General features: G+C 51.0%; 1 protein-coding gene across 5 annotated transcripts in view; it reads right to left on the bottom strand.

The window, feature by feature from the left end:
• Nucleotides 1-5,644: 5,644 nt before the first annotated feature.
• Nucleotides 5,645-12,535, bottom strand: part of PCNT (pericentrin) — a 432,670-nt gene continuing 425,779 nt past the window's right edge. For all 5 annotated transcript variants that reach the window (XM_075317440.1, XM_075317436.1, XM_075317438.1 and 2 more), the window contains 3 exons: nt 7,135-7,285; nt 6,928-7,055; nt 5,645-5,949 (listed from right to left, as the gene is read on the bottom strand). In XM_075317440.1, the coding sequence (XP_075173555.1) occupies nt 5,903-5,949; nt 6,928-7,055; nt 7,135-7,285 (326 nt within the window). In that variant the 3' untranslated portion in view covers nt 5,645-5,902. The remainder of the gene's footprint in view (nt 5,950-6,927; nt 7,056-7,134; nt 7,286-12,535) is intronic.

Here is a 12,535-nt window from a genome sequence, read left to right as displayed (position 1 = left end):
GGGTGTCACTGCCGCCTGCAGGACTCTTCTACCTAAGCTGGCATCCGCCGAAGCATAGGTATGCACCTGATAATGCTTGGTGAAAGTGTGCAGACTGGACCAGGTAGCTGCCTGGCACACCTGTTGAGCCGAAGCCTGGTGACGAAATGCCCAGGACGCACCCACGGCTCTGGTTGAGTGGGCTTTTAGCCCTGAAGGAACCGGAAGCCCCGCAGAACGGTAGGCCTCTAGAATTGGTTCTTTGATCCATCGAGCCAGGGTGGCTTTAGAAGCCTGCAACCCCTTGCGCGGACCAGCGACAAGGACAAAAAGTGCATCGGCACGGCGCATGGGCGACGTGCGGGAAATGTAGATTCTGAGTGCTCTCACCAGATCTAGCAAACGTAAGTCCTTTTCATACCGGTGAACCGGATGAGGACAAAAGGAAGGCAAGGATATATCCTGATTAAGATGAAACGAGGATACGACCTTAGGGAGAAACTCCGGAATGGGGCGCAGCACTACCTTGTCCTGGTGGAACACCAGGAAGGGAGCCTTGGATGACAGAGCTGCCAGCTCCGACACTCGCCGAAGCGATGTGATCGCAACAAGAAACGCCACTTTCTGTGACAGGCGAGAAAAGGAAACTTCCTTCAGAGGCTCGAAAGGCGGCTTCTGGAGAGCAACTAGTACCCTGTTCAGATCCCATGGATCTAACGGCCGCCTGTACGGGGGCACAATATGACAGACCCCCTGCAGGAACGTGCGCACCTTAGGAAGACGTGCTAGACGCTTCTGAAAAAACACGGATAGTGCCGAAACTTGCCCTTTAAGGGAGCTGAGCGACAAGCCCTTTTCTAACCCCGATTGCAGGAAGGAAAGAAACTTGGGCAATGCAAATGGCCAGGGAGACACTCCCTGAGCAGAGCACCAGGATAAGAAAATCTTCCACGTTCTGTGGTAGATCTTAGCCGAATTCGACTTTCTAGCTTGTCTCATTGTGGCAACGACTCCTTGAGATAATCCTGCAGATGCTAGGATCCAGGACTCAATGGCCACACAGTCAGGTTCAGGGCCGCAGAATTCTGATGGAAAAACGGCCCTTGGGACAGTAAGTCTGGTCGGTCTGGCAGTGACCACGGTCGACCGATCGTGAGATGCCACAGATCCGGATACCACGACCTCCTCGGCCAGTCTGGAGCGACGAGTATGATGCGGCTGCACTCGGATCTGATCTTGCGTAGCACTCTGGGCAAGAGCGCCAGAGGCGGAAACACGTATGGGAGCTGAAACTGCGACCAATCTTGAACCAAGGCGTCTGCCGCCAGAGCTCTTTGATCGCGCGACCTCGCCATGAATGCCGGGACCTTGTTGTTGTGCCGGGATGCCATTAGGTCGACGTCCGGCACTCCCCAGCGGCGACAGATTTCCTGAAACACGTCCGGGTGAAGGGACCATTCCCCTGCGTCCATGCCCTGGCGACTGAGGAAGTCTGCTTCCCAGTTTTCTACGCCTGGGATGTGAACCGCGGATATGGTGGATGCTGTGTCCTCCACCCACATTAGAATGCGCCGGACTTCTTGGAAGGCTTGCCGACTGCGCGTCCCTCCTTGGTGGTTGATGTATGCCACCGCTGTGGAGTTGTCCGATTGGATTCGGATCTGCTTCCCTTCCAGCCACTGTTGGAAGGCCAGTAGAGCAAGATACACTGCTCTGATCTCCAGAACATTGATCTGAAGGGTGGACTCCTGCGGAGTCCACGTCCCCTGAGCCCTGTGGTGGAGAAATACCGCTCCCCACCCTGACAGACTCGCATCTGTCGTGACTACTGCCCAGGATGGGGGCAGGAAGGATCTTCCCTGAGACAATGAGGTGGGAAGGAGCCACCATTGTAGGGAGTCCTTGGCCGTCTGGGAAAGCGAGACTTTCCTGTCCAGTGACGTTGACTTCCCGTCCCATTGGCGGAGAATGTCCCATTGAAGAGGGCGCAGATGAAATTGCGCAAAGGGAACTGCTTCCATGGCTGCCACCATCTTCCCTAGGAAATGCATGAGGCGCCGCAAGGGATGCAACTGGCCCTGCAGAAGAGATTGCACCCCTGTCTGTAGTGACCGCTGCTTGTTCAGCGGAAGCTTCACTATCGCTGCTAGAGTATGAAACTCCATGCCAAGATACGTTAGTGATTGAGTCGGTGATAGGATCGACTTTGGAAAGTTGATGATCCATCCGAAAGACTGTAGGGTCTCCAGCGTAGCATTCAGGCTGTGCTGACATGCCTCTTGAGAGGGAGCTTTGACCAATAAATCGTCTAGGTAAGGGATCACCGAGTGTCCCCGAGAGTGCAAGACTGCTACCACCGCCGCCATGACCTTGGTGAAGACCCGTGGGGCTGTCGCCAGACCAAATGGCAGAGCTACGAACTGAAAATGGTCGTCTTCTATCACAAAACGTAGAAAACGTTGATGTTCTGTAGCAATTGGCACGTGGAGATAAGCATCCTTGATGTCTATTGAGGCAAGGAAGTCTCCTCTGGACATTGAGGCAATGACAGAACGCAGGGTTTCCATCCGGAACTTCCTGGCGTGCACATGTTTGTTGAGCCGTTTTAGGTCCAGAACAGGACGGAACGAGCCGTCCTTTTTTGGAACCACAAAGAGATTGGAGTAAAACCCTTGCCCTTGTTCCTGAGGAGGGACTGGGATCACCACTCCTTCCGCTCTTAGGGAGTCCACCGCCTGCAGCAGAGCATCTGCTCGGTCTGGATGTGGGGAGGTTCTGAAGAACCGAGCTGGAGGACGAGAATTGAACTCGATTCTGTACCCGCGAGACAAAATGTCCGTCACCCACCGGTCTTTGACCTGTGACATCCAAATGCCGGAAAAGCGGGAGAGCCTGCCCCCGACCGGCGATGCGGAGGGAGGGGGCTGGAAGTCATGAGGTAGCCGCTTTGGAAGCGGTACCTCCATTTGCTTTCTTGGGGCGCGTGTGTGCCCGCCACGAATCTGAGTTTCTTTGCGTCCTCTGAGTCCCTTTGGACGAGGTAAATGGTGTCTTGCCCGAACCTCGAAAGGACTGAAACCTCTGCTGCCACTTTTTCTGCTGAGGTTTGGTTGTTCTGGGTTGTGGTAAAGAGGAGTCTTTACCCTTGGACTGCTTAATGATATCAGCCAATGGCTCGCCAAACAGTCTCTCTCTAGATAAAGGCAAACTGGTTAAACATTTTTTGGAACCAGCATCTGCTTTCCAGTCCTTTAACCACAAGGCTCTGCGCAAAACTACCGAATTGGCGGACGCCATTGAGGTGCGACTGGTAGATTCTAGGACCGCATTGATAGCGTAAGACGCAAACGCCGACATCTGCGTGGTAAGATGCGCCACTTGCGGCACTGCTGGATGTATGATAGCATCCACTTTTGCTAAGCCAGCTGAAATAGCCTGGAGTGCCCATACGGCTGCGAATGCCGGAGCAAACGACGCGCCGATAGCTTCATAGACAGATTTTAACCAAAGGTCCATCTGTCTGTCATTGGCATCTTTAAGTGAAGCGCCATCCTCCACTGCAACTATGGACCTAGCTGCGAGTTTGGAAATCGGGGGGTCTACCTTTGGACACTGTGTCCAGCGCTTGACCACCTCAGGGGGGAAAGGGAAACGCGTATCTTTAGATCGTTTAGAGAAACGCCTTTCTGGGTGAGCGTCGTGCTTCTGGATTGATTCTCTGAAGTCAGAGTGATCCAAGAAAGCACTCAATTTACGCTTGGGATAAAGGAAACGAAACTTCTCCTGCTCTGCCGCTGCCTCTTCTGCTGAAGGGGCTGGGGGAGAAATATCCAACAGCCTATTGATGGCTGAGATAAGGTCGTTTACCATGGCGTCCCCATCAGGGGTATCCAGGTTGAGAGGGGTTCCAGGAATGGATTCCTGATCACTCTCATCAGACACATCACCGGGAGACTGATTGCGCTGAGACCCTGAGCAATGTGATGACGTCGAGGGTCTTTCCCAGCGAGCTCGCTTAGGGTGGCTGGGGCTATCATCTGAGTCATAATCCTCGGCCTGTGAAGCCGGGGACCCCCCTGTGGGCTGGATTAATTCCAAGTGAGGGGGACCTGAGGACAGAGGCCTCGCCGTGCCCAAAGACTGAGCCCCATGCATAGATTGCAAGGTTTCAAGGATTTTTGCCATAGACAGAGACATATTATCAGCAAAAACTGCAAAGTCTGTCCCTGTCACCGGGGCAGAACTTACAAGCGTCTCAGCCTGGGTCACTACCTCTCCTGACTCCGGCTGGCGAAGCAGCACCGGGTCGGAGCATTGCACACAATGGGAGCCTGCTGGTAGATTAGCCCCACATGCAGCACACGCAGTACACACAGCCCTGGCCTTGGCAGCCTTGCGTTTTGAGGATGGCATGTTGCTGCTTCCACAGAGTGATCTGGGAGAGCAGCCAGAAGCGACCTCACAGTGCAAGAAAAACAATATCTATATATCTGTACACAGTACACCGATACACCGTGAGGCACTAGAGGGACCAGCACAGAAAAATCGCTTACCGCCCGCTTAAAAAGCGGGTGTGTGGTCGCCAGATAGCCCCTAGTCCAGGTCTCCCAGAGCCTTGCGTCCTTCCTCCAGCCAGACTGCATGTAATGGCTGCCGGCGTCCTGAGAGGAAGGGGGGCGGGCCCTGGGCGTTCCTGGCTAAGAGCGGGAAGCCTGCTTCCCTCTGTGCCTAGTGTGAGGGCTGGAGCATGTAAATCAGGCTCCAGCCCTCGTCGCTGCTAGCGAACAGCGTCTCTCCCCTACCCTGAATGACAGGGTGGGGGCGGGAACGAATCGGAGCTGCCGGCGTCCTAGGCCCAAAAAGCCGGGGACTCAATTTATAACCGCCGCCGCCGTAAAAGCGCGGACGGCGGATCCCCGGCGCACCACAAGTCACAGCAGCGCCGCCCGGTCCAGAGGGGGTCGGCGCTGCGTTCCCATACACAAAAAATCCCCCAGTAATCTGTAGGGACACTAACTCCAACGTTGCGGTCCCCGGCGCACTACAACACCCAGCCAGCCCGGAGTGTGTCTGTGCCTGCCGGGGACACAGAGTACCTGTATGATGCAGGGCCTGTCCCTGATCGTACTCCTGCTCCGAATCCATCAGGTTCTAATGGGTCTGTGGATGGAGCCCGGCGTCAGAGCTGAGAGGCCGGCAGGATCCCACTTCCACAGAGCCCTACAAGGGGATGTGGAAGGAAAACAGCATGTCAGGCTCCAGCCCTGTACCAGCAATAGGTACCTCAACCTTACAACACCATCCAGGGGTGAGAAGGGAGCATGCTGGGGACACTATATGTGTCCTCTTTTCTTCCATCCGAAATAGTCAGCAGCTACTGCTGACTAAAATCTGTGGAGCTATGCATGGAATGTCTGACCTCCTTCGCACACAAAGCTAAAACTGGAGAACCCGTGATATCACGGGGGGGGTATAGCCAGAGGGGGAGGGGCCTTGCACTTTTGATGTAGTGCTTTGTGTGGCCTCCAGAGGGCAGTAGCTATACCCCAATCGTCTGGGTCTCCCAATAGAGCGCTGAAGAAACACTGAAAATATCTTGTTGCCTCAATAAAAAAAAACCAAAAAAACAAAAACATACACTAAAATTTGAATTATAGATTTTTATTTTTTACAAAATGACAAACACCGACATAGATAAAAAGCATTGACCACCCAGTGATCACCCAATTTATGGCGTCTCTGTAAACAGAAACGGAAGTGATTGTGCTCCCTTCCATGTAGAAAATTATCACATTAAAAATGACATACTTTATACAAGTGCTAAAATGCTTAGTGTATAAATAGGTTTATTGCATAATAAAAAAATACACAGTGTTTAAATATTTAAAAAAAAACCCAGGAAAAGCTGAAAGGTTCGATTGCCTTATTTTCGGGCATATTTAATACAACGCGATTGTTCTGGTGAGGAACCTACAGAGCGGAAAAAGAAAAAAAAAAAGCATTAATTTCAATACATGTTTCCAAATTTACGTACAAATATTTTTAATATTTTTTAGAATTTTAACAGTACAAAGGCGTTCTAACATGCTTAGAGAGCGGAATGAGAGCAGGAACAAACATCCTTGTGACTAGTCCCTGCGCTCATTAGCATATCATAAAGGATATTTAGAAATACTTTTTCTAAAGATCTCTTTATCTATGCAAGTGTATACAGGGACAGTTAGGCAGGGATTAGCATTATGCTCCTAGAACAGCTCGTGGTTCTGGGGGCATATTGCACCTGACAAGTTCCCTTTAATTCATGTGTAGCTCTTCAGGAGTTCTAATACAACTAAAAAAAAAATAAAAATCCTGACAGCAGTTCTGAAGTATTTAAGGGGTGTGCTTTTTTTTAAAATGGCATCACTTTTGGGGAGTTTCCAATATGACCCCCCTCAAAGTCCATTTAAATCTGAATAGGTCCCAAAAAAAAAAAAAAAAAAAAAAAAAAAAAAATATAAAACTGGTTTTGTAAATTTCTTGAAAAATTAAAAGGAATTGCTGCTAATCTTAACCCATCTAAGATCCTAGCAAAATAAAACATTTGAAAAATTATGCAAATGTAAAGAAAAGTAGACATATGGATAATGTTATTTCTTAATTTTGTACATCATGACTAACTGGTTTACAGATATAAAAACTGAAAGTTTGAAAATTGCAAAAAAATTGTCACAATTTTTGCCCAAATTCCAATATTTTACAAATAAACTTAAAAAATATCGACCTAAATTAACCACTATAAAAGTATAATATGTTGAGGAAACAAAACAAAAAACAGCCTCAGAATCACTGGGATTTGTTGAAGCGTTCCAGAGTTATTACATCATAACTTGGCACTGGTTAGATTTTATATTTGGAGTGGTGAGGAAGGTCAAAATTGCCTGTGGGTAAGGGGTTAATTCAACTTACCATTCTGCACCCCGCCAAGTCTTCGCTGGACCAGCTCCAGATGTTGGATATACTCGGTAATAGAATGCTCCGGATCTTGAGAGGAATGGCGCGATCTTTCATGGGTGAGAGCTGGAGAGTGTCCCGTTCTGTATTCAAGAACATGAAACCACTCAGCTATCATTTCAGTTCTTAGAAACTAGAAACTAATAAACCATTCTTACTTACCCTTTTGGTGTCCAATAAGATGGCTTCAGGGATACTGTACCAACAGTTGTGTTAGGACTGTGGAATAGGCTAAACGGCAGGTCTCGCGTTGGAGGGGAATTCAGTGTTGTACCACCCAGCTGCTGCAAAACATCCATTCTGTTCACGGGAACTAAAAATGGAAACAAAGAAGGGAATTTTGTTTACTTACCGTAAATTCCTTTTCTTCTAGCTCCAATTGGGAGACCCAGACAGTAGTTTTAGTGGGTGTATAGCTACTGCCTCTGGAGGCCGCACAAAGAACTACACTTAAAAGTGTAAGGCCCCTCCCCTTCTGGCTATACACCCTCCCGTAGGAGTACGGATTCCTCAGTTTTAGTACCAAAGCAAGAAGGAGGAAAGCCAATAACAGTTTCAAAAACAAATTCAATCCGATAACAAGATCGGAGAACTTAAGAAACAACATGAACAACATGTGCACCCGAAAAACGAAACCCTAAGAACAAATAGGGCGGGTGCTGGGTCTCCCAATTGGAGCTAGAAGAAAAGGAATTTACGGTAAGTAAACAAAATTCCCTTCTTCTTTTTCGCTCCTAATTGGGAGACCCAGACAGTGGGACGTCCAAAAGCAGTCCCTGGGTGGGTAAAAAGATACCACATGAACGGGCTGTCAGACAGCCTCTTCCTACAGGTGGGCCACCGCCGCCTGAAGGACCTGTCTACCTAGGCTGGCATCTGCCGAAGCGTAGGTATGCACTTGATAGTGTTTGGTAAACGTGTGCAGACTCGACCAGGTAGCCGCCTGGCACACTTGCTGAGCCGTAGCCTGATGCCGCAATGCCCAGGACGCACCCACGGCTCTGGTAGAATGGGCCTTCAGTCCAGATGGAATCGGAAGCCCAGCAGAACGGTATGTGTGAAGAATTGGTTCCTTGATCCACCGCGCCAGGGTGGATTTGGAAGCTTGCGATCCCTTATGCTGACCAGCGACTAGGACAAAGAGCGCATCAGAACGGCGTAGAGACGCCGTGCGAGAAATGTAAATCCTGAGTGCTCTCACCAGGTCCAACAGATGTAAACCCTTTTCAAATTGGTGAACTGGATGCGGACACAAAGATGGTAAGGTGATATCCTGATTGAGATGAAAGGAAGAAACCACCTTGGGAGAAAACTCTGGAATTGGACGCAGTACTACCTTGTCTTGGTGAAACACCAGGAAGGGAGATTTGCAAGATAACGCCGCTAGCTCGGACACTCTTCGAAGAGACGTGACCGCCACAAGAAAAACTACCTTTTGTGAAAGCCGAGAAAGGGGAACCTCTTTCAAAGGCTCGAAAGGCGGCTTCTGGAGAGCAATGAGAACCTTGTTCAGATCCCAGGGTTCCAATGGCCGTCTGTAAGGAGGAACGATATGACAAACTCCTTGGAGAAACGTGCGTACTTTAGAAAGCCGTGCCAAGCGCTTCTGAAAGAATACGGATAGCGCGGAGACTTGACCCTTAAGCGAGCTAAGCGACAAACCTTTTTCCAACCCAGACTGCAGGAAGGAAAGAAAAATTGGCAATGCAAATGGCCAGGGAGAAAACCCTTGAGCCAAGCACCACGCTAAGAATATCTTCCACGTCCTGTGATAGATCTTAGCTGAGGATGGTTTTCTAGCCTGTCTCATTGTGGCAACAACTTCATGAGATAAACCTGAGGCCGCTAGGATCCAGGACTCAATGGCCACACAGTCAGGTTCAGGGCCGCAGAATTCAGATGGAAAAACGGCCCTTGAGACAGCAAATCTGGACGGTTTGGTAGTGTCCACGGTTGGCCTACCGTGAGATGCCACAGATCCGGGTACCACGACCTTCTTGGCCAATCTGGAGCGACGAGTATGGCTCGATGGCAGTCGGACTTGATTTTCCGGAGAACTCTGGGTAACAATGCTAGAGGTGGGAACACATAGGGGAGTCGGAATTGCGACCAATCCTGAACCAAGGCGTCTGCCGCCAGCGCTCGGTGATCGTGAGACCGTGCCATGAAAACTGGGACCTTGTTGTTGTGCCGTGACGCCATCAGATCGACGTCCGGCGTCCCCCAGCGGCAACAGATCTGCTGAAACACGTCCGGGTGAAGGGACCATTCTCCTGCGTCCATGCCCTGGCGACTGAGAAAGTCTGCTTCCCAGTTTTCCACGCCTGGGATGTGAACTGCGGATATGGTGGACGCTCTGCTTTCCACCCACGTCAAAATCCGCTGGACTTCTTGAAAAGCTTGGCGACTGCGTGTTCCCCCTTGGTGGTTGATGTACGCCACCGCCGTGGAATTGTCCGACTGAATCCGAATCTGCTTGCCTTCCAGCCATTGTTGGAAGGCTCGCAGGGCAAGATAGATTGCTCTGATTTCCAGAACATTGATCTGCAGGGTGGACTCTTCCTGAGTCCACGTCCCCTGAGCCCTGTGGTGGAGAAACACCGCTCCCCACCCTGATAGGCTCGCATCCGTCGTGACCACTGCCCAGGACGGGGGAAGGAACGACTTTCCCTGTGACAATGAGGTGGGGAGAAGCCACCAACGCAGAGAGTCCTTGGCAGTCTGAGAGAGGGAGACAGTCCTGTCGAGGGACGTCGATTTCCCATCCCATTGGCGTAGAATGTCCCATTGTAGAGGGCGCAGATGAAACTGCGCGAACGGGACTGCCTCCATTGCTGCTACCATCTTTCCTAGGAAATGCATGAGGCGCCTCAGTGAGTGCGACTGGCTCTGAAGGAGAGATTGCACTCCAGTCCGTAGCGAGCACTGCTTGTCCAGTGGAAGCCTCACTATCGCTGAGAGAGTATGAAACTCCATGCCAAGATAAGTCAGAGATTGGGTCGGGGTTAGATGAGACTTTGGAAAGTTGATAATCCACCCGAAACTCTGGAGAGTGTCTAGTGCCACCTTCAGACTGTGTTGGCATGCCTCTTGAGAGGGTGCCTTTATAAGCAGGTCGTCTAGATACGGGATGACCGAGTGACCCTGCGAGTGCAGAACAGCTACTACTGCTGCCATGACTTTGGTGAAGACCCGGGGGGCTGTTGCCAGACCGAAAGGTAACGCTACGAACTGCAGGTGTTCGTCGTGTATGACGAAGCGTAGGAAACGCTGATGCTCTGGTGCAAATCGGCACGTGGAGATACGCATCTTTGATATCTATTGATGCTAGAAAATCTCCTTGAGACATTGAGGCTATGACGGAGCGTAGGGATTCCATCCGGAACCTCCTGACTTTTACGTGTCTGTTGAGCAACTTTAGATCCAGGACGGGTCGATACGATCCGTCCTTTTTTGGGACCACAAACAGATTGGAGTAAAAACCGTGACCTTGTTCCTGAAGAGGGACGGAGGTCACCACTCCTTCCGCCTTTAGAGCGGCCACCGCCTGCAACAGAGCATCGGCTCGGTCTGGTGGTGGAGAAGTTCTGAAGAAACGAGTTGGCGGACGAGAACTGAACTCTATCCTGTACCCGTGAGACAGAATATCCCTCACCCAACGGTCTTTGACGCGTGACAGCCAAATGTCGCCAAAGTGGGAAAGCCTCCCACCGACCGCGGGTGTGGGAATCGGAGACCGCAAGTCAGGAGGACGCCGTCTTGGCAACGGTTCCTCCGGCTGTCCTTTTTGGGCGTGACTGAGACCTCCAAGAATCTGAGCGTCTCTGGTCTTTTTGAGTCTTTTTTGACGAGGCGAATTGGGACCTGCCCGGTCCTCGAAAGGACCGATAACCAGACTGACCCTTCCTCTGTTGGGGTTTGTTTTGTCTGTGTTGCGGTAAGGATGAGTCCTTACCCTTGGAGTGTTTGATGATTTCATCCAAACGCTCTCCAAACAATCGGTCACGAGAAAAAGGCAAATTGGTTAAGCACTTCTTGGAATGAGAATCTGCTTTCCAATGTCTCAACCACAGGGCCCTACGCAAAACAACGGAGTTGGCTGACGCCACTGCCGTGCGGCTTGTAGCGTCAAGAACAGCATTAATCGCGTACGACGCGAATGCCGCCATTTGCGAGGTCAATGGTGCTACCTGCGGGGCAAATGCACGTGTGACTGAGTCGACTCGCGCAAGCCCGGCTGAGATAGCTTGGAGTGCCCATACGGCCGCAAAAGAAGGCGCTAATGACGCTCCAATCGCTTCATAGATGGATTTCAGCCAGAGCTCCATCTGCCTGTCAGTGGCATCTTTAAGTGCCGCTCCATCTTCAACTGCAACCAAGGATCTAGCTGCAAGCCTGGAAATTGGAGGATCCACTTTTGGACACTGGGTCCAACCCTTGACCACCTCAGGGGGAAAAGGATAGCGTGTATCTTTAAGCCGTTTAGGAAAACGCCTTTCAGGATAAGCGTGGGGTTTCTGGATTGCGTCTCTAAAGTCAGCGTGGTCCAGAAAAGTGCTTAATGTACGCTTAGGGTATCTGAAATGGATTCTCTCGTGCTGCGAAGCTGACTCCTCTACAAGAGGAGCTGGTGGGGAAATATTTAACATCTTATTGATGTTACATATAAGATCATTAACTATGGCGTCACCATCTGGTGTATCTAGATTGAGAGCGGTCCCAGGATCAGAATCCTGATCAGTTACGTCCGCCTCATCACCCATAGATTCATCTCGCTGGGATCCTGACCATTGAGATGAATGTGAAGGCCCGTCATAGCGAGCCCGCTTAGGCTGCCCGGGGCCATCGTCCGAGTCAGAGTCTTCACCCTGAGGTGTATATGCCCGTCCCGGAGCTTGGAGGTAATTCAGCTGAGGGGGACCAGGGGGCAATGATTGCACAGTGTCCGTGGCCTGAAGTACAGGCCTAGCTCGCAATGTGTCAAGAATTTGTGACATAGTGAGAGACATTCTGTCAGCAAAAGCTGCAAACTCAGTTCCTGTCACCTGGACAGCATTCACAGGTGGTACACCCTGGGTCACGTCCAGCAGAGGTCCCGACTGTGCAAGCGCCGCAGGGGCCGAGCACTGCACACAATGGGGGTCCGTGGAGCCTGCCGGTAGAAAAGTCCCACATGCGGTGCAGGAAGCATATAATGTCTGTGCCTTGGCACCCTTGCGTTTTACGGACGACATGCTGCTGGCTCTCTGCAATGTGAGAGAGTCTATAGCCAAAGGGCGACCAGCGCTATGTAATACCAAGTATTTGTAGAAACAAAATACTAAGAATACTACTGGCACAAGAGGGGGTGAGCCCTGAGGGCTGCTTACCGCCCGCTGAATAGCGGGTAAGAGGCGCAGAATTCCTTGTCTGGGTCTCCCCGGCTCCCCTCTGCAGCTCAGCGTGTCAGCAGGAATGGCTGCCGGCGTCTGTGGAGAGGGGCGGTCCGTGGGAGTTTCCAAACAAAAGTGCGGGAAACAGTGTCCCCTCTGTGCCGATTGTGAGGGCTGGAGTATGTAAAAAC

Source organism: Anomaloglossus baeobatrachus, chromosome 7 (genome assembly GCF_048569485.1).
Source record: "Anomaloglossus baeobatrachus isolate aAnoBae1 chromosome 7, aAnoBae1.hap1, whole genome shotgun sequence".
Lineage (NCBI taxonomy): Eukaryota > Metazoa > Chordata > Amphibia > Anura > Aromobatidae > Anomaloglossus > Anomaloglossus baeobatrachus.
The sequence above is the reverse complement of the archived record's forward strand: the minus strand, read 5'-3'. Positions and strand labels throughout refer to the sequence as shown.